This window comes from Channa argus, chromosome 19 (genome assembly GCF_033026475.1).
Source record: "Channa argus isolate prfri chromosome 19, Channa argus male v1.0, whole genome shotgun sequence".
Lineage (NCBI taxonomy): Eukaryota > Metazoa > Chordata > Actinopteri > Anabantiformes > Channidae > Channa > Channa argus.
The window spans coordinates 21,871,126-21,897,802 of NC_090215.1; the positions used below are offsets into that span (position 1 = coordinate 21,871,126).

A 26,677-nucleotide genomic window follows, 5' to 3' on the forward strand; every position below is an offset into this window, starting at 1 on the left:
AGTTCATCCCATACCACAGAAGACTGTAGTACCGTTGCTTCCTGAAAAAAGGGGAAAAAAAGGAAAAAAGACTGCATTAATTCACTGTGGTGCATGTTTATGACAGCACTCAGGTGTAAACACATACACTGTCAGACAGTGCCTATACGTCTTATATGAGTACATCTCCCATCAAAAGCTTAAAAGCTTGCGGTCCTCCTTAAACAAGTTCATTGGTCTGATCAGAGTCACATAAACAGTAAATCATTCTTTTGTTGTAAAAATGTAGTAGATCTGTGTTTTCTCAATAATGATCCAAGAAAATCTGATATTTGTCAAAGGATACAAACCTCATCCCCCAACTAAAAGAAACAAGGGCCGTTCTGAAGCAAATTTCTAATGAAAAATCAATCCACTGTTACTTAAATACAAGTCTGTTCCTGGCACCAGAACTGGTGGAGAACTGGACCAGCTCAAGAAGCCCTCTGGGGTTTAAATTCAGCAATTTTGAATTCAGAACAGAAAACAAACAATTCAGCTTCTCTTTAAATGGATTTGGGGCTTAGACCAAGATTGTCTGGGTAAATACTTTGTACTTCACAACAGAAATCCAACACAGTTCTTGTCCACAACCCTACTCAGTTCAGTTCGTTCAACCTTTTTTACCATATCAAACAAATTAAAACAAAATTTCCGGTCGAAGGGTTTTCCCTTGGATGCAGCAACAAACAAACTAAATCAGCCACTCCGAGTTTGTCTTCATTACAGACGACCACATTCCGGCACAACACGCGGACGTATCGAAAGTGCGGCAAAAGAGCGTCTGTTCCTACACAGCCTCCAGTTCAGTTCTGTGCAGCAAATCTGCTGATTTGTCATGTTTAATGGGACTGTTGTGATGTTTTGATGTCTAACTAAACTAAGCTTACTACAGCCTGACCGATGTCTGACAGGACACCGCAGACAACAACAGAGTGAAGTCCGCAGCGGACCAGCAGGGGGCGCCGCATATCAGCCTCCGTTTCTAACGCATCAGACCTTATCAAAGCAAGCAGCGATTAATAATGGAACTAACAATGGCAAATAAGGAGTCATCATGAGTAGAATTGTTGAGCTCTGGAGCAGAAGACTGAGCTTCAGCGGGTCAGAGTCAGCTGACATATTTCAGAACAATCTTTATCAATGTGAAGGAACCAGCACACAATGGTACTTTATACTGATGGAAATCCAGATTGAAGCTGATACTCTGACTGAGTTTCTGTTTCCTTTTGGACTGAATGTGAAGAAGGGGAAAACAAAAACATGGGACATGTATCTTCATGTAGGACAAAAGATCTACTTTTATTATTTAATTTAATCAAGTTTGAGTTTTAACATGAAATTGGATCATTCATTAACAGTGACACATTGTTAAATAAGTTATTATTTATGTATTAGGATATTATGTATATTATATATTTCTTTATGTACAGTTAATTAATTAGTTAGTTAACCTCATTTAAATATCATAGAAGTTTGTGTAGGGGTACTATGTTTGTGGTAGTTTTGAATATGTTTATAGTTAATTCTAACTGAATCATCACTGACTTTTACCAGTGCTGTTTCTGTACTAGGATGAACTCTAAATCCTGACTGAAAGTCTTCATACAAATTATTCCTATGAAGGTGATCACATAATTATTTTGCAACTACTTTTTCAATTATTTTAGAAATGAAGGGGAGATTTGATATTGGTCTGTAATTGGCAAAGACACCTGGGTCAAGACAGGGTTTTTTAAGTAGTGGTTTAATTACAGCTACCTTATGGGCCTGTGGTACATAGCCTGTTTCTAAAGCTAGATTGATGATATCTAATATGAACGTATCTATTAAGGGTAAAGCTTCGTTGAGCAGGTTAGTTGGAATAGGGTCTAGCAGACAGGTTGTTGGTTTAGATAAGGTAATAATTGAAGTTAGCTCAGAGAGATCTATGGGTAAAAAGCAGTCTAACAGGGATTGGGGCCTTATCGATGACTCTAACACTGCTGTACATGAAGATCTATCTGTAATATTTGGGGGGAGGATCTGGTGAATTCTTTCTCTAATAGCTACAATTGTATTCATAAAATAAGTCATGAAGTCATTGCTGCTCAGAGTCAAGGGAATAGTAGGCTCAACAGAACTATGGCTCTTAGTCAGCCTGGCTACAGTGCTGAACAGGAACCGGGGGTTGTTCTTGTTTTCTTCTATTAATGATGAATAATATGCTGTTCTGGCGTCACATTCTGGTAGCACCTTGGTTCTTGGAGGAACGTTATCTTGTTTCTACTGTGTACTGTGTACCACTGTGTATAGTAGAAATGACAATAGAAGCCACTTGACTTGACTTGACTTGACTTGACACATACCGAGAGCTTTTTTGTACATTTTTAAACTATTTTTCCAGGCTAAATGAGATTCTTCTAAATTTCTGGAACAACACTTCCTTTCTAACTTTTGTGTTGCCTGTTTTAAGTTGCGTGTTTGTGAACTATACCATGGAGATCGCCTCTTCTGGTTTACTGCCTTCTTTTTCAGAGGGGCAACACTATCGAGTATTGTACGTAGTGAAAAGAATACAACACTATTTGTCTAATAAAGTGAATAAAATGTAAATCAAAAGCTGCAAACAATACATTGTATTTTTATGTAACAACAAAAACTGTCTTGAAAATTTTGTCCACGTATCATCGATAAATTCAAGAATTTGTAAAATAGTTTATTTAAATAGTAAAAGGGTGTACTGTCTACATTTAAAAAGAGTCGAACATCCTTCTGCGCTCTGATTTGCTGAAGCTGCTGTCAGTCAGCCGGTGAGAGGGGCCAGTGGGCTGATCGACCCGCTCCCATTGGTCAGATCCTGACTGATCCTGAGTCAGCGTCTGAGAGTTTGTTTTTCAACTGAGACTGGAAAAAAGAAAGAAAGAAAGAGGTTTCCTCCCGTGCTTTTTATTTTTCTGACAGAAAGAAGAAGAAAAGAAGAAGATATATGTTTGTGGAGAGCAAACAAAGAATACGAAAAAGTTAGCCTTTTTTTTGTTGAATTTTTCGTTTTTTCCTCAGACAGAAACACAGAGAGGAGCACAGGGCAGAGACACACAGCTGGTTTAAATCAGTGTCAACCTGGCACTAAGACTGTCTCTGTCTCCCGGTCTCTGAGTCCGCGAGGATGTCCGCGGGGTGTGTCGTCTCCTTCAGCCAGTCACACAGTACTCTGACAACCCGCTGCTGAGGAGTGGAGGGGAACCAGAACCAGAACCTAAACTGGTTTACAGCATCAGGATCCGTAAACCCGGGTTTTGTAAAGTGGACTGAGCTGGTTCAGGATGCCTTCGGAACTGGCTGCAGGTCTAGTTTTCAGGGTTGCTCTGCCTCTCAGTTTGACTGCAGGTAAGATCCAATGGACGGGTTCTGTTTTTTCTTTAGGTGGTAATATGATACTTCACTAAAAGTAGTTTACTGCAGTAAATGTACTGGTGGCATGGAGTAGTCATGTACTAAGAAGAATGGCAAATGTAGTATTAACAGCAACAGTATGTACTGGTCGTTAAAGGATGAAGCAAAGTTACCGCAGCACAGTGTGGAGATGTCCTCACAAAGATAGACAGACATACAAACACACAGCCAGGTGGTCTCGACCTGATCAGATTCTAACCTCATAGTGAAGCTCTGCTTAAACTGCAAATGTGATGGTTTTGAACCAGGTTCTGAGGTCACTTTGTTTGTTTATACTGTGCATCCGTAGAAAAAGAGTAAAACTGGATTGAACTTGAATCAACAGGTTTTAACTAGTTAATCAACGGGTTATTGATTATTGATTTTGAGACATTAGAAGCTTCAGCTGGAGTAAACATGTTCTACATGAATCTGACTTATGACTGGATAGTCATTATTTTTCAGTTTCCAGGTGATTGATTGATTGATTGATGTATTGATTGGCTTATAGATCAATATGTTTGTTCACAGCCTGTGTGCTGAGGTTCAATGGATTCTCTCTGGTCTACATCCTCCTGCTGCTGCTTCTGCCGCTGCTGCCTGAACCCTCCTCCTCCACAGGTACCTGCACTAATCCATACCCAATGATACTGATCAATGCTGATCAGTAGTGCTGAAACTGGTTTATAGCACTAGTTAGTGAAGCCTCTGAACTGGATCCGACTTCAGTCTGAACTGGATCCGACTTCAGTCTGAACTGGATACAAGGTCAGGTCTGAAAACTGTTAGCAGCTGTGTCAGAAAAACTTAGGAAAATCCCAGCTTCTCTGAGTGATCAGGTTAGTGGCAATGGTTTCATATTTTGTACAGGAAGCTGGTCACATTTCACTGATGACATCATGACAATAACATGTTTATAATGATGTCACTGACACAGGAGTGCACTGTGAGGTCAGGAAACAGTCCAAACCAAATCTGCCTGTGTTTGTCTGAGGGAACATTACCCAAAACACAACACAACACACACACACACACACACACACACACACACACACACACACACACGAAGTAACGCACTGTGTGGTGATGCAGTCTCAGGTGGTGACAGGATCTTGGCTTCTTCCTGGAGGATCTTCCTGAGGAAACACGGAAAACAGGGAGGCCACCTTTGAGAGGAGGGTTGGGGGTCTTTTTGTTCCGGATGTATGTGTGACATTATTTCCTGGATGGGGGCTTTAGTTTGTGCAAGTTGGAGGAATGCTACAAAAGTGTCAAGTGAACCTCCAGCTTCATTCATCTTGTTTCTACTTCATCAGAGGAAACCAACTCCAACTTGTTCTAAATTAAAAGTTTCCAGCTAAGAGTCTGATTATTGATCAGTGATTGGAAACATGTCACCTGTTAATTCTGGTTATAACGTCTTGATGATTCTTCAGGTTTTGTGTTGGTGCTGCAGGAGTTTGTAGATTTTCTAAATGTGGAGACAAACACCACCACTGTGCTTACACCTACTTATATAATCTGTTTATAGGATTTAATTATAATCACAGCTGTTTGCGTGTGAGTCAGTACAGTGGCTACTGTCGTCTGCAGCATTTCTTCCTCTGTGTTTTCCTCACTGTACCTGAGCTTATGTTCCGAACCACAAGGGTCCAGATTGAACACAGACTGTTCACTGGCTTTACTGCAGAAATACAGTTCTTTACTATGAAGTACAGTGAGGTCTAGTTTCTTAGTTTTTCCTAGGAATGTCACTACAGATCCTGCCTTTGTGTACTTCTAGTCATACTCATAAAACCTCTCTGATACTGATATCAGGTTTAGAGGTGTTTTAAGATAATTGATGAGGATAAAAGTAAAGCTGTATACGAACTCTGTTTTTCTAAAGACTCAAGATCAAGTTACTAACAGTTATACTCATGTTTGTCGAGAATATTTTAAAAACATCCGTAATGGAGTGCTTTATAAGATGAGGTGGTTCTAACATTGTGGCCACCCTATTTAAAATGATTAAGGTATCCATATGTTACCTAAAATTCTCTGTTTTCCAAAGTTATTTTACCTTCATATTCCTGTGGACACTCTACAGTCTCTGTTGTCCACACTTCTTCATCCAGGATCCCACCCTAAATCTTTGCTTTGCTAGTCTTTTTTTCCTTTTCTTTTCAGTGAAAACTCATCCCAAAGTTGCTTAATTATTTTTTTTTTAAATACCGGTGGCTGCCATATTTGTTTTTGGCAGAAAAAAAATAAAGAATTTTTGTTTTTGCTGGATTTGCTTAACTACAGTAGATTGATGAGGAATTTAGCATCCACAACAAATTCTAGACGCAAACCAGTTTAGTACTTGTATATATACTCAGTACTTGTCCATTACAAGTACTGAAATGTAAGTACTTGAACTTTGAGTCTGGGAAAAAGATTTCCCTAGTGTTTGCTGCTTTGTACCCTCTAGTTTATTTGGATAAATGTGTAGTCCAATGATATACTGTGAAGCAAAGTACAAGAAAGTGTTGTAAAGTGAAGTGTAGTCAAGTACAGTGAAATGACATACAGGGACATGTAGTACAATGAAGTGTTGTGACATTCAGTAAAATGCAGTACAGTAAATTACTGTAGTTTGTTTAAAATTCTGCATGTTGACATCACTTCCTATGTCTAACAGTTTTTCAAAATAAAACCCTGTCTTTTTGGTAGGGAACACAAGTCGCGGTGTGACAGCAGCGTGTGTCTCCAGTTTCCTCTTCCTGTTACTGCAGTCGTTCTTCCAGGTGACGACCGCCACACTGCAGCCAGACACAAACTGTAAGATATAAACATGTTGGTCTATTCCATTATCTACAAGTACACTACAGCTTTAAGACAGCTTTAAGACTAATCCTTTCAGTTTCTGTGTGTGCATTTACCTGTGTCACTTTGTCTCTTTGTCTGCAGGTACGTCATGGCAAAAGGTTCTGAGTCAGCTCGGCCTGGTCAGGTAGGAGTCACATCACATGACAAATGGTTACAGAGTCCGATGTTTCCACCTATATCTAAACAAAGTTGTGTTCCACCAGCTGCAGACAATTCTAAAAGAGAACATCATGTTAATTAAATATTTCCCTCTGGCTTTAAACCAGATTTTTTTGTAATGATCTATGCTAGCCATTTTGTCTGGGAGCTGGACTGTTCTGGTTCTTTTAGATCTCATGGAGTTTTTAAAAATGCTCTGGTCCTTAAGAAACAAACCCTCTTTGACTCACAGATGTTAATCCTCTGCAGCTCATCTTACTGCAGAGTTCCCCAAGGATCCATTCTGGGTCCCATTCTTTTTTCTCTGTATGTGCCTCCTTTGATTGCCATCCTTAAAAAATACAACACCACACATTTGTTTACAAGGCAGGATTATGGTAGGATCTAAATGTCTTACTTTAAATAAAAACGCAGGTTAGGGGTCTGTTGACTTCCTTAGTCTTCCTGACAGATATTCTCTTTTTAAACGAGTCCAGCTTCTTTCAGAGGACAGTTGTAGACAAAGTCATGCCCTTTCTTTTTGACTGACTGCAGTAAGTGGGTAAATAAACCATCATTAACTTTCTGTTTCACAGCTGGTAAAGGAAGCTGCTGCCAGTGTTTCTTCACTGGATTCTGGAGCCATATTAAGCTGCTTATCTTCTACAAACACTGATCTGTTCACCTACTCGTCACTCTTCTTCTTCTGTGCTGATGCTGTTTTTAAAATACACTTTTTGAGTCAGTAAATCTCATCTAAAGACACTGTATTTCTGCTGCCATGTCGTGTTTTTCATCTCATCAGCCAGTTAATGAGTCACCAGTTGTTTGGTCACCCAGACCATGAAACAATTCTCTGATGCACTGAGCTACAACCAGATGCCATGTCCAGGCGGTAAAATTAGGCTATTACAGCTCAGAGTTGAGTTTCTCTCTGACTACACTTTTTGATAACAAACAGGGAGTACAAACAAAACTACCATATTAAGAGCTGCAGTGGTCTGTTCCTTTAGGGCAGGACGAACACGAACCAGGATGACATCTGATCGTGTGTGTGTGTGTGTGTGTGTGTGTGTGTGTGTGTGTGTGTGTGTGTGTGTGTGTGTGTGTGTGTGTGTGTGTGTGTGTGTGTGTGTGTGTGTGTGTGTGTGTGTGTGTGTGTGTGTGTGTGTGTGTGTGTGTGTGTGTGTGTGTGTGTGTGTGTGTGTGTGTGTGGTCCGTGTCCGTGTCCGTGTCCGTGTCCGTAGTGGGAAGTTCAGACAGTAGCCTCTCTGTCTGCACCACATGGTGCTGCAAACACCTACACACACCAGTAAAGACACACTAACACACAGTAACAAGCACTAGCTTAGTTTGTTGTTGATCCTGGTGTGTTCACAGACTTGTCTGTAGGTCAAAAACTCCAATGTTTAGAGCTGTTGAATCAGTGAATATGACCTCAGATCAGTTCAACTTGAATATTTATATCTAAGAAAAAATCTGCTGTGCAGAAAATTCACTTCATGTCCAAATGTATATTGACAGCTGAACAAAGTCTTACAGTGAGTTCTTTGACCTCACAGCACCTTACACCAGCGTTGTCCACTGCATTGGACAGGACAGGTTCTATATGTAAACACATTTTAAAGCCCAAAAGGAAATGGAGTCCACAGCTGATCTATGATTTTCCAAATCAGGTTGGGCGTCAAACCTTCTTTCTAAAAATAATTGTCAGGAAAAGAAATTTAAATTTACATTGTAAAATAAACCAAAAATCCTCCACAGCTGGATAAATAAATAGTTAAACTAAATGTTTGTTACTACTTTGTTGTTGGACTAAAAAAATTAAATTTGTCAGTCTGACAGGAAGTGATGCAGGCTCTGCAGTGAGACAGGTTTGTCCAGATGTTGGCGTCCTGGCAGTCGGTCTGCTGACCTGGAGGCTGATCGTGAGACTGAACACCAACACACACACACAGGTGACACACACACACAGAGAGACTAATGAAGCAGGTGTAACCTCATTAGGTCGTCTCCTCTGGTTTCTTAATGATGTTTCCTGTCTATTAGTGTGTAACTCAGTAGGCTATTTATTAACGGTAACCTTGTTATCTGACAGGACACACACACACACACACTGAGGGTACATTGATTAGGTTTCAGTTTCCATCAGTTTATTGTTTGCTCTGTCCGAGTCTGTTTGTTAACATGAATCCAGACCAGCAGACACAACGGCCCTCCTCCTCACTCTTCTTCACACTCTAACTGACCAGTGGGTCCAGCTGGAGGACAGACTGATGTTTAAACACCACCAGTAGAGTTTGGGTCTTATAAATTAAAACGTATTTATCTGTCCCGTGTGCAGCCTGAGCAGCAGCAGGACAACAAGGGGCCGGTGTTTGAAGAGAACTCTGTGCTCGGAGCTGAAGAGGAGAAGGAGGTGGAAGAAGACCCCAGGAGCAGGGCTCTCGTTAAACTGGAGTCACTGGTTTGTAAAGCCAGGCAGATGCTGGGAAACATGACGACGACAGGAGGAAAAGTCCTGCTGACTGCTCTTCTGGGACTCACAGGTAACCAGCACATTCAATTAGAAAACTTACTGCTAACCAGTAGAGAACAGATAGATGGGACAGGAAATGACCGATAGAGTCCAGTAGAGATGACGGAGGAGGTGCTACTTGTTTAATAGAAGATAATCTCCCCCTCCTCCCCACATCCCTCCAGGTATCATGTCCCCCTCCCTCCTTTCCCTCCTCTACCTGCTCTGTTTCCAGGTGATGTGTACCTGGTGGGCATGGTCTGGTCAAGTCCCACCCTTTGTCTTCAGGTGTGTGTCTGTGATGTCACTTGTCTACTCATCCTCCCACTTGCTGCTCTTCTACTGCTACCAGCTGCCATCGCTGCAAGAGGCGTGGCCTCCCAACTGCACCTCTGCCAGGTAATGCATCTTAAGCAGGTAACATACCTCCTACAAGTAGGAGGTAGAGGAGAAAAAGAGGGCATAGAGGATGACACATGAAGGGTTAGGGTTAAACAGGCATAGGTATAGAGGTTGTGAATCAATCTGATTAACTGAAAATTAATTTCATCTTTAACCTACTCAGAATGCAAAAAAAACAAAGGAGATTTTTTTTAAGTTCTAGTACAAATATTGAAAGGAGTGGATGCATGGTACTGCTTGCTGTAACTAATAAACTGAAAACTCAATTTTCGACAACAGTAAAATCACATATAATTCGCTAGCTCGCTTATCCTGGCAAGGTTTAAAATGTCACTGATTTCTCCATTTAATGGGGTTTACTGGTTCAGCTGGTGGCAGGGGTCAGGTTTAGTGTGGAGGCTGCTGAAAGACCAGAACCTGATCAGTTTTTAGGTTATGCAACAAATCAGGTAAATGGTTTAGCAAGACATACAGACACCCATGTGAGCTGCCCTGAGCTCAGGTCCACATGTAGCTGTAAACCCTCAATCAGTGTACAGAAACCAGCAGGGCGGAAATCAGTTCTCAGGACTTTGGTACTTCCTGTTGGTTCTTCACTATAGCTGCATCACAGTCCCCAGCTTGTGCACATGAAGGGAACAGTTCCCAGGATTTGAGAATGAGATGAGAAAACCACTCGTTCTCAGTTTTCCCCTCCTGTAGCTTCAGACTCTGCTATATTGAGGCACAAAATCGGTCTGGTATCAGTACCTGTGGTATCAGGACCACTGCTATCATTACACTTAGTGTCAGTGCCACTGGTATCATTATCAGTGATACTAACCGAGTCTGCAGATGGACAACTGTTGGTCTGCCAGGTTTGTAGCCAACAGATCAAAACTAGGAAATTGTTGGCTTGCTGATTTTTGTTCAGACGTAGGGAAAGAAAAAACCTGTCTTTATAAAGAAAACTTTGGAAATAAAATATATTTGTGCAAACTTTGTTTCTTAATTTTGCTATAATTCATTTATTTTTATTATGACCTGGAAGTTGAACTGTAGTGTGTTTTTGGATTTCAAGTCTGTGCAGACATCATTTCAAACCAAAGTCTTTGTATGCTGCCTCTATCTAACAACATTATTACTGATTATTGATTGGTTTGTCTGCAGTGTTTTTGGCCTGGTGTCAGTGGTCTCTGTGGACTGTGCCGCCCCCTGGAGGCTGCAGGTGAACCCTGACCTTAGCTGGTTTCACTTCAGCAGTCCTCTGATGCTGATGCTGCTCTACCATACTGTAGCTGCTCTGTGGAGAAACCAGGTGAGTGACCTCTTACCCTGTGTGATGTCACTACAGCTGGGTATCAAAAACCTTTTTGATACTGACGCCTTGGCTTTGATACTGCTGGAGCTAAATTATACTCTTTTATTATACCAATTTTATAAAATCTATTTTACCAAAAGGAAAATTACATTATGCTCCAAAATTTTATTTTTTGCTTTGAAGGAAGATTTAGACTGACTTAGTTTTAACTTGGTGTACATAATAGACTATTCAATTCAATTCAACTTTATTTATATAGTGCCAATTCACAACAAAGTCATCTCAAGGCACAGAAAAAAGTCAAGACTATAAAGATGTATAGAGAGAACCCAACAATTCCCCCTTAAGAAAGCCCTTTGCAACAGTGGAGAGGAAAAACTTTAACGGAAGAAACCTCCTCCATTCTAATAATGTTGCCTAGACTAAATGTCACCATGAGTCAGTGTACCTCAGATGGAATTAGTGTCTTGGCAAAAATGACAATATCTGGTCTTACACACCCCAAGTGTAATTAGTAAAGAAGCCCTAAAAGACATCCAGGATGTCTTTTAGTTTTCATCCAGGATGTCATTTAGGGTTTTATTAGCTTGCAAGAGAGAAGTACATCGACAGAGTTTCAATTCTCCATCCTATGCAGGTCTAAACTTCATACATTCACACATTAGTTTTATAACCTTCTGTTGCTGGGCTCCTTTTATGGAAACCATTTCCCTTTCCAGCACTTTGATAAGCACCTGTGAGCATGGAGTGACTCTGAGTCGGAGTCAGTGTGGGATGGTCTGCTGTTAGACAATAACTGACATTGGAGCAGTTCTGCAAACACTTTAAGACAAAACATGTATATGAGACAAAGTTTGAACAACATACAATCTTTTAAACATTCTTCAAAAGTACACTGAGTACAAGTTGCTATTATAACTAGATAAAATGCTAAGGGTTACATTTAATCATCATTTAATAATACTTGATTTTCCATCACAATTGGTTAAAAGGTGTCATTTTTTTTCAGCTTGTCAATAGTGACGTCATGAAGAGCGCAGAGTCTGTGGTCATCAGAAGCTGTGACATGACTAATGATGCTGTTGGTGGTGATGATGTCAGTGGGAACCTCACAGCAGAAAGGCGGAGGGAGCTGTGGCGGAGAGCTTACAATCATCCCGAGTGTAGTGACGTACGACATTATCCAACCAGACCGTTTATTATTATTTGTCCTCAAATTTACAATAATACAGGCTTTTATTTTTAAATTTTTTTTAATTCAGCTCTCACCTGTAGTCATCAGTAAATCTTTACCTGTTCTTGTCAGGTGCTGGAGTCATCTACCAATGACAGCCCATCTGACTCCTTCGCCCCTCCCACACAGAGCACTGCACTAGGATTAGATGTTAACTCCCCACCTGGCCACTCCCTCAGCCAATCAGGTGAGTCTGTTCTGTAAATCCCTGTAGACCTGCTGTTCACATGAGCAGGAGCACATTAATTTGGAAGTCTGTCTATAAAAATCAGGTTTTTAATGTGCAGTAACCAGAGACCGGAGGTAAAACCCAAAGTGCAGTACCTGTCTGTGTAGTTGTACTTTGTTCTGACCTCAAAGAGCAGTACAGTTTTCATCTGATCTGGTTCTGTTGTCTTGTGTTAATGCTGCAGACACATTGGAGACGTGTGTTTGGGAGGAGGAGGAAAGGTCTGATGAAGCAGAGGTCAGGAGAAGCGGTGAGGAGGGGGAAGGAGGAGTTGGCTCTGCCTCTGTGGCCTTCAGCTTCCTCCTCAAACAGAGCTACATCTGTGCCCTCATCTCCATGATGGCGTGGTCCATCACATATGTATCCTGGCTCACTTGTGTACTGCTGCTGTGGTCATGTGTTCTGTGGATGATGCGAGAGCGCCGTCGGTACACGCTGAAGTCATCGCCCTGGTTGGTTGCCTATGGCAACTTGCTGCTCGTCCTGCAATACATCTATAGCTTCCCATCCATACAGGACGTCCCTGGACTGTTCCCGAGGAAGGACGACCCCTGCTGGGAGCTCGCTTCCAAGGTAGTACTACTACTACTACTACTACTACTACTACTACTACTATTATTGGTAGGCCTTGACATTAACACCTTAAACTGCCTGTTCATTCTTCCCAGTCATCACTTTGGCAGATTGACTTTTATATAAATATTTTCTATTTGAAGCATCTGAAATATTGGCAGTGTGACACTGCAATTCCCATGAGCACTCGCTGCACACAGTGTTTGCTTAATGATCCATCTTGAAGCATGTTGCCTGGTGCTTTCTCACTAATGACTAACACGTAAACAACAAGTCCCTGTGGAGAAAATGGTGTAGATGTGAACCGGAGGAGATATGTGGTGGCACATGGAAGGTGTAACAAATCCTGGACATAATTACATTAAATAAATACATTATGGACTTACTGTATAATATATGAAAACTGAACTACTATCCACCAGAAAAGACCAGACCCCTGCCACGAATCTGGCTGAAACATACCACTTTTATACTACTGGTACTAGTAGTAATTCAACTACTATTACTGCAGATACTAATAATGCTATGAAAAGTAGCCTTTAAAAACTGATTAACACAGTGTTAAAGGGGGCAATTATCTGATTTATTATTATTATTATTATTATTATTATTATTATTATTATTATTATATTTTATCCGATTAATCTAATCATTATATTTTGTTAATGGTAATTTTTCTTATCCTAATTAACATGCCGTTTAATCAGATTGTATTTTATAAGAATAATTATTATTTAATCAGATTGTAGTCTATTTAATATAATTACAATCTATTAATCTGATTATTTGTTCTTGCAGTTACTGTGTCTATTGACTTTCTGGCTCCTGTTGCGTCAGGCATTGACTGAGAGGATAGACAGACAAAAAGAAAAACACACAGTCACACACCTCTCTACTATCACTGTCCACACAGGTAAGATGTGTGTCTGTGTATCTGATCAACTGTCTGTCAGACAATGGCGTGTCTTTCTGATTATATTTGCGGTTCTCCAGAGGACCAACAGGTGGATCAAGAACTACAGACAAAGATGTTGGAGGAGGTGTCCTATGAGGAGGTGCTGCTCCTTGGTGGTGCAGGAGGTAGAGGGGTTCAGATGGAGACTTTGGTTGCTGTGGTAACCAGGATGTTTGTGAAATACTGGATCTACGTCTGTGGAACAATGTTTTTCTTTGTCAGCTTTGAAGGGAAAATAGTCCTCTACAAGGTCATCTATATGGTCCTGCTCCTGTGCTGCGTAGCCCTGTACCAGGTAATAACACAGTTACTGCATGTAGCTGGAGTTCAGGTATTGATGGTTCGAGGTTAGTTATTCAAAGTAACAGACATACCCAGGATGTGTGGTTGAAAAACTCGACCCAACCTGATTAGATGGAGCAGAAGAGGGTGGACCTGGGAAGACCTCTATTGATATTACGACCCCAGCTGTAGGCTTGTACTACCGTCAGATAGTGTCTCAGTGGTTTTGAATCTTATCAACCAATCCTGAGTTAGAACTGTACCATTGGAAGGGGTGTTGTTGAAATTCAACAGATTTCAAGAAGATCTTCAAGTATTTGTACTCCATTTGTACACCATATACTCTACTCAAAGACTGCTTAGAGTACAACTGAAACATTAAGGTTATGCTAAAAATTATTTAGTTTACCAGACAGAAGAAATAACACTGACTTAACAATTAACCAAACTCAAATTTTCTCTAACAAGGGGCAAATGTTTGAGATCACCAATTAGATGTTTTTATTGGCCGTGTAGCAGCTGTTTAGGCTAAGTAGAAAACAGGCAATTGATGCAGATACCTGTCTTTCTCCCTCCACATGTCTACTGTCTGTCTCTGTAGCTGAACTATGAATGTTGGCGTGCCTGGCTCCGGGGTTTCTGGGTAGCTGTGGTGGTTTATTCCATGCTTGTTCTGATCCTGGTCTACACCTTTCAGTTCCCCTCATCCCCCCATACCTGGAGCTACTATACTGGACTCAGCACACAAAGGTAATAAAAGGTACTCCCAGTTATTCTCAGTAAGTCATTTTTCTCTCCTGCAATCACTAATTTAATAAACATCTTTGTGTTTTTAGGTTGGAGGACTTTGGTCTGGAGAAGTTCTCAGTTCCTGTTCTCTTCACCAGGATCTTCATCCCAGCTGCATTCCTACTGGTGCTCATGTTTCTTTAGTATAGGATGAGGGTTTAGGGGTGGGGGGCTCAGGATCATTGCACACTAAGACTCACGGCCAAGGTTTAGTCTAGGTGGTACAAGGGTGATATCTTTCATGTTGCTGCTGTTGTTACTCTGTAGGTGTGTATCATTCACCTGCACTACTTCCACGAGCCTTTCCTGCAGCTGACAGACCTGAAGACAGTGGTGGACACACACAACAGCACCATCACCAGGTAAGAGACACATCTACTTCCAGGTTGTCTAACCTCAGTCTTTTCAATCAGATTTTAGTTACTCTGGTTTCTATACTTATTTAAGGTAAATGCTCTGCTTATATAGCGCTTTTATGCAAAGCTCTAATGTTGCTTCTCTTTCACCTATTCACACACACTCACACATCGATGGCAGTGGCTGCCATACAAAGTGAGGACCGGCCAGTAGGGACCGGGAAATTGAACCACTGACCCTGTGGTCCATGGATGACTGCCTTACTGACTGACCTACAGCATCCCTTGTAGTTGTTGTTGTTCCCAGTCTTGTGTTATATTTAATTCAATTCAACTTTATTTATATAGCGCCAATTCACAACAAAGTCATCTCAGGGCACTTTACAGAATAAAGTCAAGATTATAAAGATGTATAAAGAGAACCCAACAATTCCCCCTAGAGCAATCTATAGGCAATAGTGGAGAGGAAAAACTCCCTTTAACGGAAGAAACCTCCAGCAGAACCAGGCTCAGGGTGGAAGGCCATCCTTGACCGGTTGGGGTGAGTGGAAAGGGGAGAGAGAAAAGAACAGAGCAACAAAAAGCAATAACAAAACATCGGGCACATTGGTAGGACCAGTAGCTGCACACTGGAAGACACACAGCTTGAAAGCCAGGGACACCTGCAGAAAGGGACACAGAGAGGGGGACAGAGCAGGACAAAGACAACTACGGGAGAGAACACACAGAGTTAATAACATACAGTGGTGATAATTGCGGGGTGAGAGGAGAGGAGAGGGGGTCAAGAGGAGGAAAGGAGCTCAGTCCATCGGGGGGTGGGTCCCGCAGCAGTCTAAGCCTATGGCAGTATAACTATAACTAACTATATGCTTTATTAAAGAGGAAGGTTTTAAACCTAGACTTAAAAGTAGAGAGGGTGTCTGCTTCCCGAATCTGAACTGGGAGCTGGTTCCACAGGAGAGGAGCTTGATATCTAAAGGCTCTACCTTCCATTCTACCTTTGGAAATTCTGGGAACCACAAGTAGCATTCTGAGAGCGAAGTGGTCTACTGGGATGATATGGTGCTATGAGATCTTGAGCCTGACCATTCAGAGCTTTATATGTAAGAAGCAGGGTTTTAAATTTTATTCTAGATTTAATGGGAAGCCAATGGAGAGAAGCTAGTGAAAGTGAAATATGATCTCTCTTGCTAGTTCCAGTCAGCACTCTTGCTGCAGCATTTTGGATTCTCCATTTATGTGTTTCACCTATGCCCACCTGTCTGCCTGACTTTCTGCAGGTTGGTTCACACTGATGGCAGCCTGGTTGATTTGTCGGGGAGTGGAGCTCTTCAGCTCCTTCAGGAGGAGGAGAAGAGAGGGCAGATAGAAATACCTGAGGAGACGGAGGAAAAGTGGAAAGAGGAGGAGGTGGAGGAGTACCCCTGTACGTTTGACAGAGAAAGTCTGTCTGACCACCTAACAGGTAAATTCTTGCCATTACACCACAGGACAAGAAAACAGGAAAGACAGGAAAGTTTGAATGGGAATAGGAGTTGTGGTCCCTTGTCCTCAGTTTTGGTCTCCTGGAGGTTGGTGGTGGATCGTCTGTCTGTCCTGTTTCTGCGTCTCCTCCTGTCTCTTCAGCGCTTGCAGCACCTTCTCTGGTGGCTCCTGGAACTACACATTGTCAAGATTGTGTCCTCCTACATTATATGGGTTTCGGTCAAGGAGGTCAGACTTTAAACCTGTGTCTGCCTGTCTGTGTCCCCCTTCCCCCTCTCTCTCCCTGTCTGTCTATACCAGAACCTGTCTCTACCTTTCTTTCTCCATCCATGTATTTCTCAACCCATACCTTTCTATTTCCAACTGTATCTCTCACCTGTCTATCTTTGTCCAGGTGTGTGTCTTTAACCTGGTCTTCGTGCTGTGTGTGGTCGTGGCGCTGCCTTGCAGGGCATGGCGCCCTCACCTGTCAGGTGTCTGCACCGTGTGGACCTGTGTGGTGACTGTCTGTAAGATGTTGTATCAACTCAACGCCGTCCAACCAATCAGATACTCCTCCAACTGCACAATGGTATCTATGGCAAAAGCATTACACCTGCTGGTATTTACAGCTGTCTGCCTGTCTTTCAAGTGTCTGTCTTTCTGTAGCCAGGTAATGCCACATCCGACCTGTCTGGGTCTGTGTTATACATTGGTCCAATTGACCCTGCCCAGTGGATCGGGCTTCGTAAGACAGATGGGCAACTGCTCGACTACCTGAGGGTAAGTTAACTTCAAATAATGTTAGATTAGCTTCATGCTAATCTGTCTCCACAGTGTAACCTGATGATGTTAGTTTAGCAACATTCTAATCTGTCTTCACAGTATAACTTGATGATGTTAGCGCTGTTAGCCTTCGAGGTGACTATTTACCGGCACCAGGAGCTCTACCGTCTCCGTCATAATGAAGTCCCATCTCAAACCAGGACACTATTTCATGACATCACCAGACATCACCTTGATGATGGCTTGCTAAGCTGCCTTAAATACTTCCTGAATTACTTCTTCTACAAGTTTGGACTGGAGGTGAAGCTTTGGCATGCTAGCTTAGCATAAGGCTAACTTCATCTTTTTTACAGACATGCTTTTCCTCTGTAGACCTGCTTCCTGTTGGCAGTAAATGTGATTGGTCAGAGGATGGATCTGTTTGCTGTAGGCCATGCCATTGGCCTCATCACCATCCTCTCATGTCGGAGCAGGAAGCGAATCGCCTCTGTGTGGCCACGTTACTGCTACTTCCTGTCCGGCATGTTGTGTTTACAATACCTGCTGTGCATCGGGTTCCCTCCAGCTTCATGCAAAGGTACAGATTTCCCTGCAGTTGGCGTGTTTGGATTATTTCTTCCAGTCAACAATGCCTTTATTAAGTAAATTATTTGAAGTCCTTTGATGGAGAAAGGCTAAGATAGTTTTCCTATGCTGCCAATGGTAGTGCTAAGCTAAGCCACTAGGTCTGAGCCTGGGTAAAGATAGGGCTAAAATAATGTCATGCAGAAAAAACTCCTATCTTCTGACAATGTGAACAGTAGATGTTCTTTGAATCAACCTGAAATGCACCCATGGAAAACTGACCCTAATCCTGCTGTGCATACATTTAAAAAAAAAACAACAAAAAAAGACCTGATCCACGGTATACATTACACATTGGCCAGTTGATTGAGCTGAGATTGAGCTCTTACCAACATTGCCTTAAGGTGCAGTTACAGTGTAAATAGCTGTTTATGTTCAATCAAAACAAAAAACAAAAAACATCATTGGCCAATGTTTTGGTAAATTTGGCTTGAGTAATATCCAATTAAATGTGCAATAAAACTGAAACATTAACCCCATCATTAGTGGTAACCACAAATAGGGTTTAGTGGAAACACTGTAGGTTTGGGTTTTGATCAAGCTAAGATGAAGCCTTTTATTTTCTCAGATTATCCATGGAGAGCTCCATTCTCCAACATGGACTCTAATGTGGTGAAGTGGCTCTTCCTCCCGGATCACCTGACACCTCCCAACCCGCTCTTCCTTCTCTGTAAGACCGTCATAATCTTCATGAAGTAAACTCTTTATACAAATTTTAAATACTGGGAAAAATGCGTTAGGTTGATGGGGCCTCTCGGAGTATAGTTCATATTTTCAAGGTGTCTACTCCATCTTTATGTGTATAATTTATATTTTATTTCACAATAAGGTGTTTCCTGACCTTGCAGATGATTTCTTCCTCCTCCTTGGGGCAGCGCTGCAGCTCCAGGTGTTGGAGGAGGAGCTTCAGTCATCGGTTCAGGTCCTCGCAGGTGACAACAGTGAGCTGGATGGAGATGAAGGACAGACCTGTGATTCAATCACACAACTTCATCTTAACACAGTGCCTGATTTCATGCTGTGCAGGTACACCCCGTCTCCTATTTATCTGTCGATCTATTTACCTGTGTTACCTGTCTGACATGACCTATAACCTGTGTGCTCAGGTCTTACCTAGACATGATGAAGGTGATCATCTTCAGTTACATGTTCTGGTTTGTTCTCACCATCATCTTCATCACTGGAACCACTAGGTAAAGAATACATTTTCTCTTTAGAGTCATGTTAAAACTAGATTAAATCAGAAAATGTATGATGAAAGCTGTTTTTGTAAACCCTCACAGTGATGGATAAACTTTTAGTGTACGTGAGAATTTGAAAAAGGTTCTAAATTTCAACACATTTTATCAAACTGGAAAATATAACCAAAAGCCTGTATTTAAACCTGAATTAAAAACACCTTCACTAATTTTAAACTTGCTTCTTATCTTTCTAGTACATGTAGATAAATGCCATTAAACTTCCCATCAACTTTCCTATATTAAAATATCAAATGTCTCTAGTTTTAGCTAAAAGAAATGCCTCCAGAGACATCACTTGGAGGAACAAACAATTCAGATTATGTGATGACATAATCTGAACTGAACTTGAACAAGATGTTGTTTCTCAAAAAAAGGTTTCTTCCATTAAAGGGAGTTTTTTCTCTCCACTGTTGCCTAGGGCTTGCTCAAGTTGGAATTGTTGGGTTTTCTTTATACATCTTTATAAACTTGACTTTATTCTGTAAAGTCATCTCATGGCACTTTACAGAATAAAGTCAAGTTTATAAAGATGTATGGAATTTGAAATCATGGTCAACCTGCTTTTCCAGAGCTCCATCAGATGATATTATTTGAACTCCTAATAATGAGAAATTCCTCCAGGTGATGTCATCTGATGTTTTTCAACTCAATTCAGTGCCAATTCACAAAAAGTCATCTCAAGGCACTTTACAGAATAAAGTCAAGGACATAATTAAAACTACGTTTTCAAGGATTTTAGAAATAAAGAATGGATATTTTTCTGTAAATGGCTAAAACACCTGGTGCAAGACAGGATTTTTTTAGGTAGTGATTTAATGACAGCTACCTTATAGGCCTGTGGTACATAACCAGTTTCTAAAGATGGCTTGATATCTAATACAAACATCTATTAAGGCTAAAGCTTCCTTGAGCAGCCTAGTTGGAATAGGGTCTAGCAGACAGGTTGTTAGTTCAGATGAGATAAAAAGCAGTCTGAGAGGGATTGGCACCTTATTGATGATTCTAGCACTGTTGTACATGAAGATCTATCTGTAATATTTGGGGGGAGGATCTGGTGAATTCTTTCTCTAATAGATACAATTTTATTCTTAAAGAAAGTCTTGAAGTCATGGCTATGGCTTCATGAGAGCAAGTCCACTATGGCTCTTAGTCAGGCTGGCTACAGTTTTAAAAAGAAACCGGGGTTGTTCATGTTTTCCTCTATTAATGATGAATAATATGCTGTTCTGGCATCACACAGTTTTTCCAGGCTAAATGAGATTCTTCTAATTTTCTGGAATGCCACTTCCTTTCTAACTTTCGTGTTGCCTGTTTTAAGTTGCGTGTTTGCGAACTATACCATGGAGATCGCCTCTTTTGGTTTACTGTCTTCTTTTTCAGAGGGGCAACACAATCTAGTATTGTACGTAGTGAGGCTGCAGAATTGTCAACAACAGAATCAACTTATGCAGGAGTAATGTTAAGGTGGCTACTTTCCAGAATTGTTTCTTTAAATTTGTTTTCAGCTAGAAGTGAAGAAATATTTGAATATAGGTCAGAGTGAAGTTTAAAAGCATTCATGTATATTTACACCCTGACTTATAGCCATAGAAAGCAGGTTGAAAATTGGTGAAGTCGCCCTTTAATGTCAGGAACTGTACTGTTTAACTATACACCCTCAAACCCCTGTTCCAGGATCAGTATCTTCTGTATGGGTTACCTGGTGGCCTGCTTTTACTTCCTATTGGTGGGTGGAGACCTGCTGCTGAAACCTGTTAAAACCATCCTGGTCTACTGGGACTGTCTGATTGGCTACAATGTATTTGTCATTACCATGAAGAACATTCTGTCGGTGAGACTCATCATCATCATCATCATCGTCATCGTCATTCATATTTACAAAAGTATTCAGAGTGACATGGTTTAAAGTTCAACTGTCTCTGACTTTTCTGTCTGTCAGATTCTGGCCTGTGGTTTCATTAAGTCGATGGTGTTGAATCACTGTTGGCTGATTCAGCTCTTCAGTCTGGCCTGCACCATCAAAGGCTACACCAGACGTATGTAAACCTACCTTTCTGTCTGCCTGTCTACCTCACACCTGTCTGCTCGGATGTCAATAATGGTTTTGCTGCAGGAGGAGCAGATCGTATTGGTACATCCAGGAAAATTATGAGGAGTGATTTTACTGAATTTTTCTTATTAACTGTGTCATATTACTACCATGTGCGATGCACCCTTCCATTCACAGTACTGAGACCAGGTTATAGCTGCTATTTAGGAAACTCTGCTGCACAGTTTTCCTGTGCTTTCCTATATTACAGAGGGCACCTATTAGTGGGGCTGGGCAAGATGCCATTGGTTTGAGCTGAGTTGGAATTAAAATACCAATAAGGATGAGATAAGCCAAAATGCCACCAGTGGAAGGTGTAAACGGTGTGAGTTTTCTCTCTACTCGTCTGTCTATCTGCTGTCTGTGATTTCCAGCGGAGCAGGAGAGCAGTAAACAGTGCGAGTTGCCAAGTGATGAGGCAGGAATCATCTGGGATGGTGTCTGTTTCTGTTTCCTGTTGCTGCAGAGGAGAGTCTTCAGGAGTCACTACTTTCTGTATGTGGTGCTGGATCTGCAGAACATACAACTCCTGGCCTCCAGGTGTGGCCCCCAGGTCAACACACACACACACACAGGTTAACACACACTAACACCCAGAGTGTCTTATGATTTTGTGTGTTTTGTTTGTCTGTGTTGCAGAGGAGCGGAGCTCTTCGAGGCGTCCACTGTAAAAGCTGTCAGAGCTAGACTTGAGGTGGAGAAGACGTCCATGGACCTGCTGAAGAGACAGTAAGACTCAAACACAGCTGTAGTAAAGACAACTCAGGTCAGGTCCAAGCTTGAGCAGGTCAGAGTCTAAAAAGGTTTATGGTTTATGATGAGCACCTGCTCCTGGTCCTAGTTCTGGTTCAGCGTCTGTTACCTCTGCTGCTGTTTTACCTTCTACTTTGTGTTGATCTGTATCAAGATCCTCTTCTTCTTCCTTCCCCGTGTCTACTGACACCTGCCACTTAACCTCATGGGTACTGTCAAGCTAAACTGTTAGAAGTCAATGACATGTCAGCGCAAAACTGAGAAAAACCCAAAACATGCCCAATAGACTAAGACCTGGTCTAAAGCCTTGAGACTAGGAGAAAGAATAAGTGAGACAGAGACAAGTTTAAGTCTAAACAGAGGTTTGTGGTTGTAGCTTGTCTCAGTAATAAACAGATCTGGACACTGTAAGACATTAGATCATTTGATAATGTTTGTCAAGTCCTAGACCAGAGATTGGTGGAGTCATCTGCACTAAGTTTATCTGGAGTGTCCATCTTGAATGAGACCAGCTCTTGTTTCTGTGTATCCCCCAGGATGGAGAGGATTAAATCTCGACAGCAGAAGTTCCGCAGAGGAAAAGAGAAAATGTTGAGTTTTACCCAAGACAGCTTTCAAACTAAGGGTTTGTAAACAAGTGTCGGTTGTCCTGACAATTAAAACAGCTGTCAGTCACTGAATCTACTGAGTTTCTATTTGTTTCTAATGTTTTAATGCAAAGGGCGGGAAAATAAGAAAGGTCATCGGCAGAAGGAGTGGTGGAGACCCTGGGTGAACCATGCTTCCAGTGAGTCACATGACCTCTAACTTCATCAATACAATGGAATGTCTGTCTGTCTACCTCACTTATCTGTCTCACCTGTCTGTCTGCAGTGGTGAGGAGTGGAGACTACTACCTATTTGAGACGGACAGTGAAGAGGAGGAGGAGAAGAAGGAGGAAGAGGAAAAAAAGGACGAGGAACTTCCAGAGAAATCAGCCTTTCAGGTGAGTCTCTAGGAGTTTACACCAAGTTTAGGACTCAGGAATTTCACTTAGTAGTCTTTAAGGATGGATGAAAGTAAAATCCAAGATGGTAAAACATTTATCCATATGCTATAGTGTGACGTTTTGACGAATGTAAAACTGATGTGACTGTTTACTGTAAATTTTATAGTTAAAGAATGCAAAAATTTTAAGTCTATTTTATTATTTCTGATTCAAATGATTTGATGTTATCATTGCTCTGTGTTTTTGTCAGTTCGTATACCATGCCTGGATAACAGACTCCAGAACAGCAATGAGAGCTCGAAACAACCAGAAGAAACTTTGGAAACTGAACTCGTCTGAGCGAAGGAGTAGGAATGAGGAGAAGAAAGAAGGTGAGTAGGAGGAGTCAGTGTCCTCCTGTAGACCAACTTTTCCACAACAAATAAAATATTTTTTTTAATTTACCTCAAATGTTCAGATGTGATAAAGATGAGATAATGCAGCATCCTCTAAACAAGATTCCTGACATTCTATGAGCAGCTTTCAGGGGATCCAAGACAGAATCTCATAAACTGGTCTTAGGGCTCCGTTTCTGTGTACATGGAGTTTAAAGAAAAACTGAGCACGGATTTGTGCACTGTTACAAAAATGATAAATGGTTAAGAAAAAATGACTTTGTTAAATGCATAAAAAAGTACAGTTGTGTGTTGTTGGTGTAGAGCTGTTATCGGAATCAAAAGGTGACTTGTTTTCTTTAGCAGCTGGAGTCATCGAGGTGACGGAGGAGACAGAAGACACGGTGGAGGAGGAGGGGAAAGAGGAGGAACCAGGTAGAAGTTCTAACTTCGTGGATCATTATAATTAAGATCTCTACTCAACCAAGGATCAATTGTGAATTCACATATTTTGGATTTAAACCAGATGTTTTATTAGTTTTATTTAACTTCATTTTATTTTTCCTGTTGTTTTATTCCAGTTTATGAAAATGTTTACATACCATCCATTTATATTTTGAGGGTGTGTTTTGGTTGTAGGGTACAGTAACAACCCTGAACTGTTTTGTGTTTCAGACACAGTTTTGCATTGGTTCTCCAATGTGCTTCGGTTCTTTGGGGTTCTGCTGTCAGCTCTGCTGGACTCTCTGACTGCCTGGCTCAGCAACTTGTGCCAGGAACACATCGACATCTCCACCGTGCTCCGCATCGAGCGCTGCATGCTAAAACAGCAGGCCAAACAAGTATAAGATTAGTTACCTAAAGCAGGTGTTGCAACAAATGTAAGTACAACAAAATCTGGTTCATGTTTATTTTTGTTTTGTTTTCCAGGGCAATGTGCCCACCAGAGAGGCAATCAACATTTACTACCAAGAGCAGATGATGAGGACCTCTAGAGAGTCAGGTCTGGATGACAGTACCCATGATGTTAAGTGGCAGGCGTCAGCAGACACGGGAAAGGAAGAAGAAGAGGATCTTGATACAGATCAACACAAAGTAGAAGGTAAAACAGCAGTAGAGATAACGGGCGCTGAACCAGAAGTAGGACCAAGAGCAGGAGCAGGTGCTCATCATATACCAGAAGGAGTACCGGGAGATGATCCAGGTGACTTGCATATAAAAACCAAACCAGAAAAAGTTTTAGGAAGAGAGAGTGCAGAAAAAACAAAACTAGAATCTTTTTCAAGAGCAGATTCACCTCAAACTGGACTAGTATCAAAGTCAGGTGATCCTGACCACTCAGAACCAGTACCAGGAGCATGTGATAAAAGGCTATTAGGAGCAGATGGTCCTGCTGAAGCAGATCCACTGTCAGTATCAGATGGTTTTGATAAGCCTCAATTTTCAGGAATCAAACCTGAGACTGCACCAGCAGAAGTAGACTCAGCAGCTGAAGAGTACCCAGAATGCATGATGGCCAAAACCAGCCAACGTCCACGACCAAAACTACTGAGGATGGGGAATGTCCAGTCTTCATCATCTTCATCCTCAGAGACAGATTTACTTAATCCTCCATATGGCAGGTTGGTTGATTTCTGTCTGTCTCAGCTTCTTGTACCTTTCTGTCTTTTGGTGGTCAGTCAGAGCAGGTCTGACAACAAGTAGCTTGAAGAGATGCTCTGATGTCATTAATGTCCTTAACTTTTTTGTAAAAAGACTATTGGCTGCATGCTTTGTGGCTTAAATGAACATTAAGACACTTTTATATTTCATTGTTTGTGTGTCTGAGCAGTGGAGGAGAATCGAAACAACTACTTCTTGTTGACACACAGCCAACTCACACCTTCACCAGCGCCTCCTCCCCCGCCTCACCATCTTCGCTGCTCCTCCCCCCCACCTACAGCCTTGCTCTTGGACTGGACTTACAAATGGGGGAGGAGAAAGGTGGTGAGCAGGTGAAGTCAGGATTCAGGAAGCGGATGCTGGCTCACACTTGGGGGGAGAGGAGCGACCTCCTGTCTGACTTGGCCTCTACTTCCTGTCCACTGGCATCTCGTACCCAGGAGCTGACGGCAAGCGAGTTGCTGAGGAACAGGTAAGGACAGGCGAGTCCTTGAGGTGGTTCACCTCTAAGCTGCAGAAGCTTTATACTCGCTCTGTGTTTTCAGAACTTTCTACGACGAGGAGCTGGAATCATCGGACCAGTTTTATGGAAACCAGCCACAGCTGCTCCAGCTGTGCTATGCCATCTACAACATCCTGGCAGCCAGGTAAAACCCACCCTTGATGATTTAAAAAAAATTAAATAAATTCTCAATTCTCGATTTAATTTGACACAGATGAGGCATCAGATGGGTTGCCATCCACCCTGCTCCTGGTTCTGCTGGAGGTTTTGTCAGTTAAAAGGAAGTTTTGCTCTCTACTGTCGCCTTAGTGCTGCTGAAAGCAAATTTGTTGTCTTTTCTCTATAATTCTTACATTGTTGGGATTTGAGGCTCATACAAAAATACTGAGTGGTTAAACTGACAACTGTAGGGCTGTGTGATATAACCAAAAATTCAGATTCCAATAATAATGAGGTATATCTGGGTAGGGAATATTATCTGTAAATTCAATGAAAGGACGAGCTGGTCAGCTTAATTTCTTATCACAGTTTATATTACATATTTGACCAAGATTGTGGGTCCATTATTTCAAAGGAACAAAATTTTGAGGCTTTCGTCTGAACATTACAACACATTTTACTGTAAGACATTGTTCTTTTGTAGGTGGTGTTAATGTTGTTGATCCGAAATTTACCTTAGGCGCCTGTGGCCTCTACAACACAAAATAAACCATAGAGCATAATATAAAAGCAAATACATTGTTTTATCGCGCAGCCCTAGCTGCACACAATCTGGCCTTAACTTTAACTAATTAAGGAGCCAGATAGAGTTACAGCCAGTTCTCAGTGTTTGCTTGATTTAATACTTGTGAGAGTAGATAGTTGGATTACCTTTTAATTAATGCTGGGTGTCCAAAATGAAGGAGACTTTGTCTATACTGAATTCATTTAGGTGGTTGACAGACATGCTCCATTTCTTTTTTAAAAAAGGGGGTAAAGCATGAGAAGAATATAGCCACATTGTAATGTCCATGAGACTCAAGCAAAAAGCGCTAATTTAATTACTACAAAGAATTCTCCTCTACCCTTTTAAAAACCTCAAGCAATTTTGGAAAAGACTTAAAAATATTGATCTTTACTCTGTGCATTTGCG

The 26,677-nt window shown here is 41.4% G+C and overlaps 1 protein-coding gene across 8 annotated transcripts in view; it reads left to right on the forward strand.

The window, feature by feature from the left end:
• The first annotated feature begins 2,876 nt into the window (after window positions 1-2,876).
• LOC137104393 (piezo-type mechanosensitive ion channel component 2-like) overlaps window positions 2,877-26,677 on the forward strand; it is a 36,344-nt gene continuing 12,543 nt past the window's right edge. For 5 of the 8 annotated variants that reach the window (XR_010911691.1, XM_067485469.1, XM_067485472.1 and 2 more), the window contains exons 1-39: window positions 2,877-3,387; window positions 3,964-4,053; window positions 6,130-6,237; window positions 6,367-6,409; window positions 8,261-8,381; window positions 8,768-8,972; window positions 9,127-9,340; window positions 10,493-10,640; window positions 11,653-11,814; window positions 11,950-12,064; window positions 12,291-12,679; window positions 13,478-13,592; window positions 13,673-13,929; window positions 14,518-14,666; window positions 14,753-14,831; window positions 14,973-15,067; window positions 16,342-16,526; window positions 16,617-16,774; window positions 16,941-17,117; window positions 17,195-17,308; window positions 17,411-17,611; window positions 17,684-17,888; window positions 18,504-18,605; window positions 18,784-18,961; window positions 19,042-19,128; window positions 20,851-21,007; window positions 21,116-21,212; window positions 21,640-21,805; window positions 21,905-21,994; window positions 22,555-22,643; window positions 22,740-22,805; window positions 22,892-23,004; window positions 23,258-23,378; window positions 23,745-23,816; window positions 24,057-24,223; window positions 24,312-24,483; window positions 24,829-25,003; window positions 25,213-25,515; window positions 25,589-25,690. Coding sequence is in view for 7 of the 8 variants with exons in the window: in XM_067485469.1 (XP_067341570.1) it covers window positions 3,324-3,387; window positions 3,964-4,053; window positions 6,130-6,237; window positions 6,367-6,409; window positions 8,261-8,381; window positions 8,768-8,972; window positions 9,127-9,340; window positions 10,493-10,640; window positions 11,653-11,814; window positions 11,950-12,064; window positions 12,291-12,679; window positions 13,478-13,592; window positions 13,673-13,929; window positions 14,518-14,666; window positions 14,753-14,831; window positions 14,973-15,067; window positions 16,342-16,526; window positions 16,617-16,774; window positions 16,941-17,117; window positions 17,195-17,308; window positions 17,411-17,611; window positions 17,684-17,888; window positions 18,504-18,605; window positions 18,784-18,961; window positions 19,042-19,128; window positions 20,851-21,007; window positions 21,116-21,212; window positions 21,640-21,805; window positions 21,905-21,994; window positions 22,555-22,643; window positions 22,740-22,805; window positions 22,892-23,004; window positions 23,258-23,378; window positions 23,745-23,816; window positions 24,057-24,223; window positions 24,312-24,483; window positions 24,829-25,003; window positions 25,213-25,515; window positions 25,589-25,690 (5,651 nt within the window). In the remaining variant the exon portion in view is untranslated. Of the gene's footprint in view, window positions 3,388-3,963; window positions 4,054-6,129; window positions 6,238-6,366; window positions 6,410-8,260; window positions 8,382-8,767; window positions 8,973-9,126; window positions 9,341-10,492; window positions 10,641-11,652; window positions 11,815-11,949; window positions 12,065-12,290; window positions 12,680-13,477; window positions 13,593-13,672; window positions 13,930-14,517; window positions 14,667-14,752; window positions 14,832-14,972; window positions 15,068-16,341; window positions 16,527-16,616; window positions 16,775-16,940; window positions 17,118-17,194; window positions 17,309-17,410; window positions 17,612-17,683; window positions 17,889-18,503; window positions 18,606-18,783; window positions 18,962-19,041; window positions 19,129-20,850; window positions 21,008-21,115; window positions 21,213-21,639; window positions 21,806-21,904; window positions 21,995-22,554; window positions 22,644-22,739; window positions 22,806-22,891; window positions 23,005-23,257; window positions 23,379-23,744; window positions 23,817-24,056; window positions 24,224-24,311; window positions 24,484-24,828; window positions 25,004-25,212; window positions 25,516-25,588; window positions 25,691-26,677 lie in introns of those variants that run through there. The other 3 variants (XM_067485470.1, XM_067485475.1, XM_067485474.1) reach the window with 3 other exon arrangements.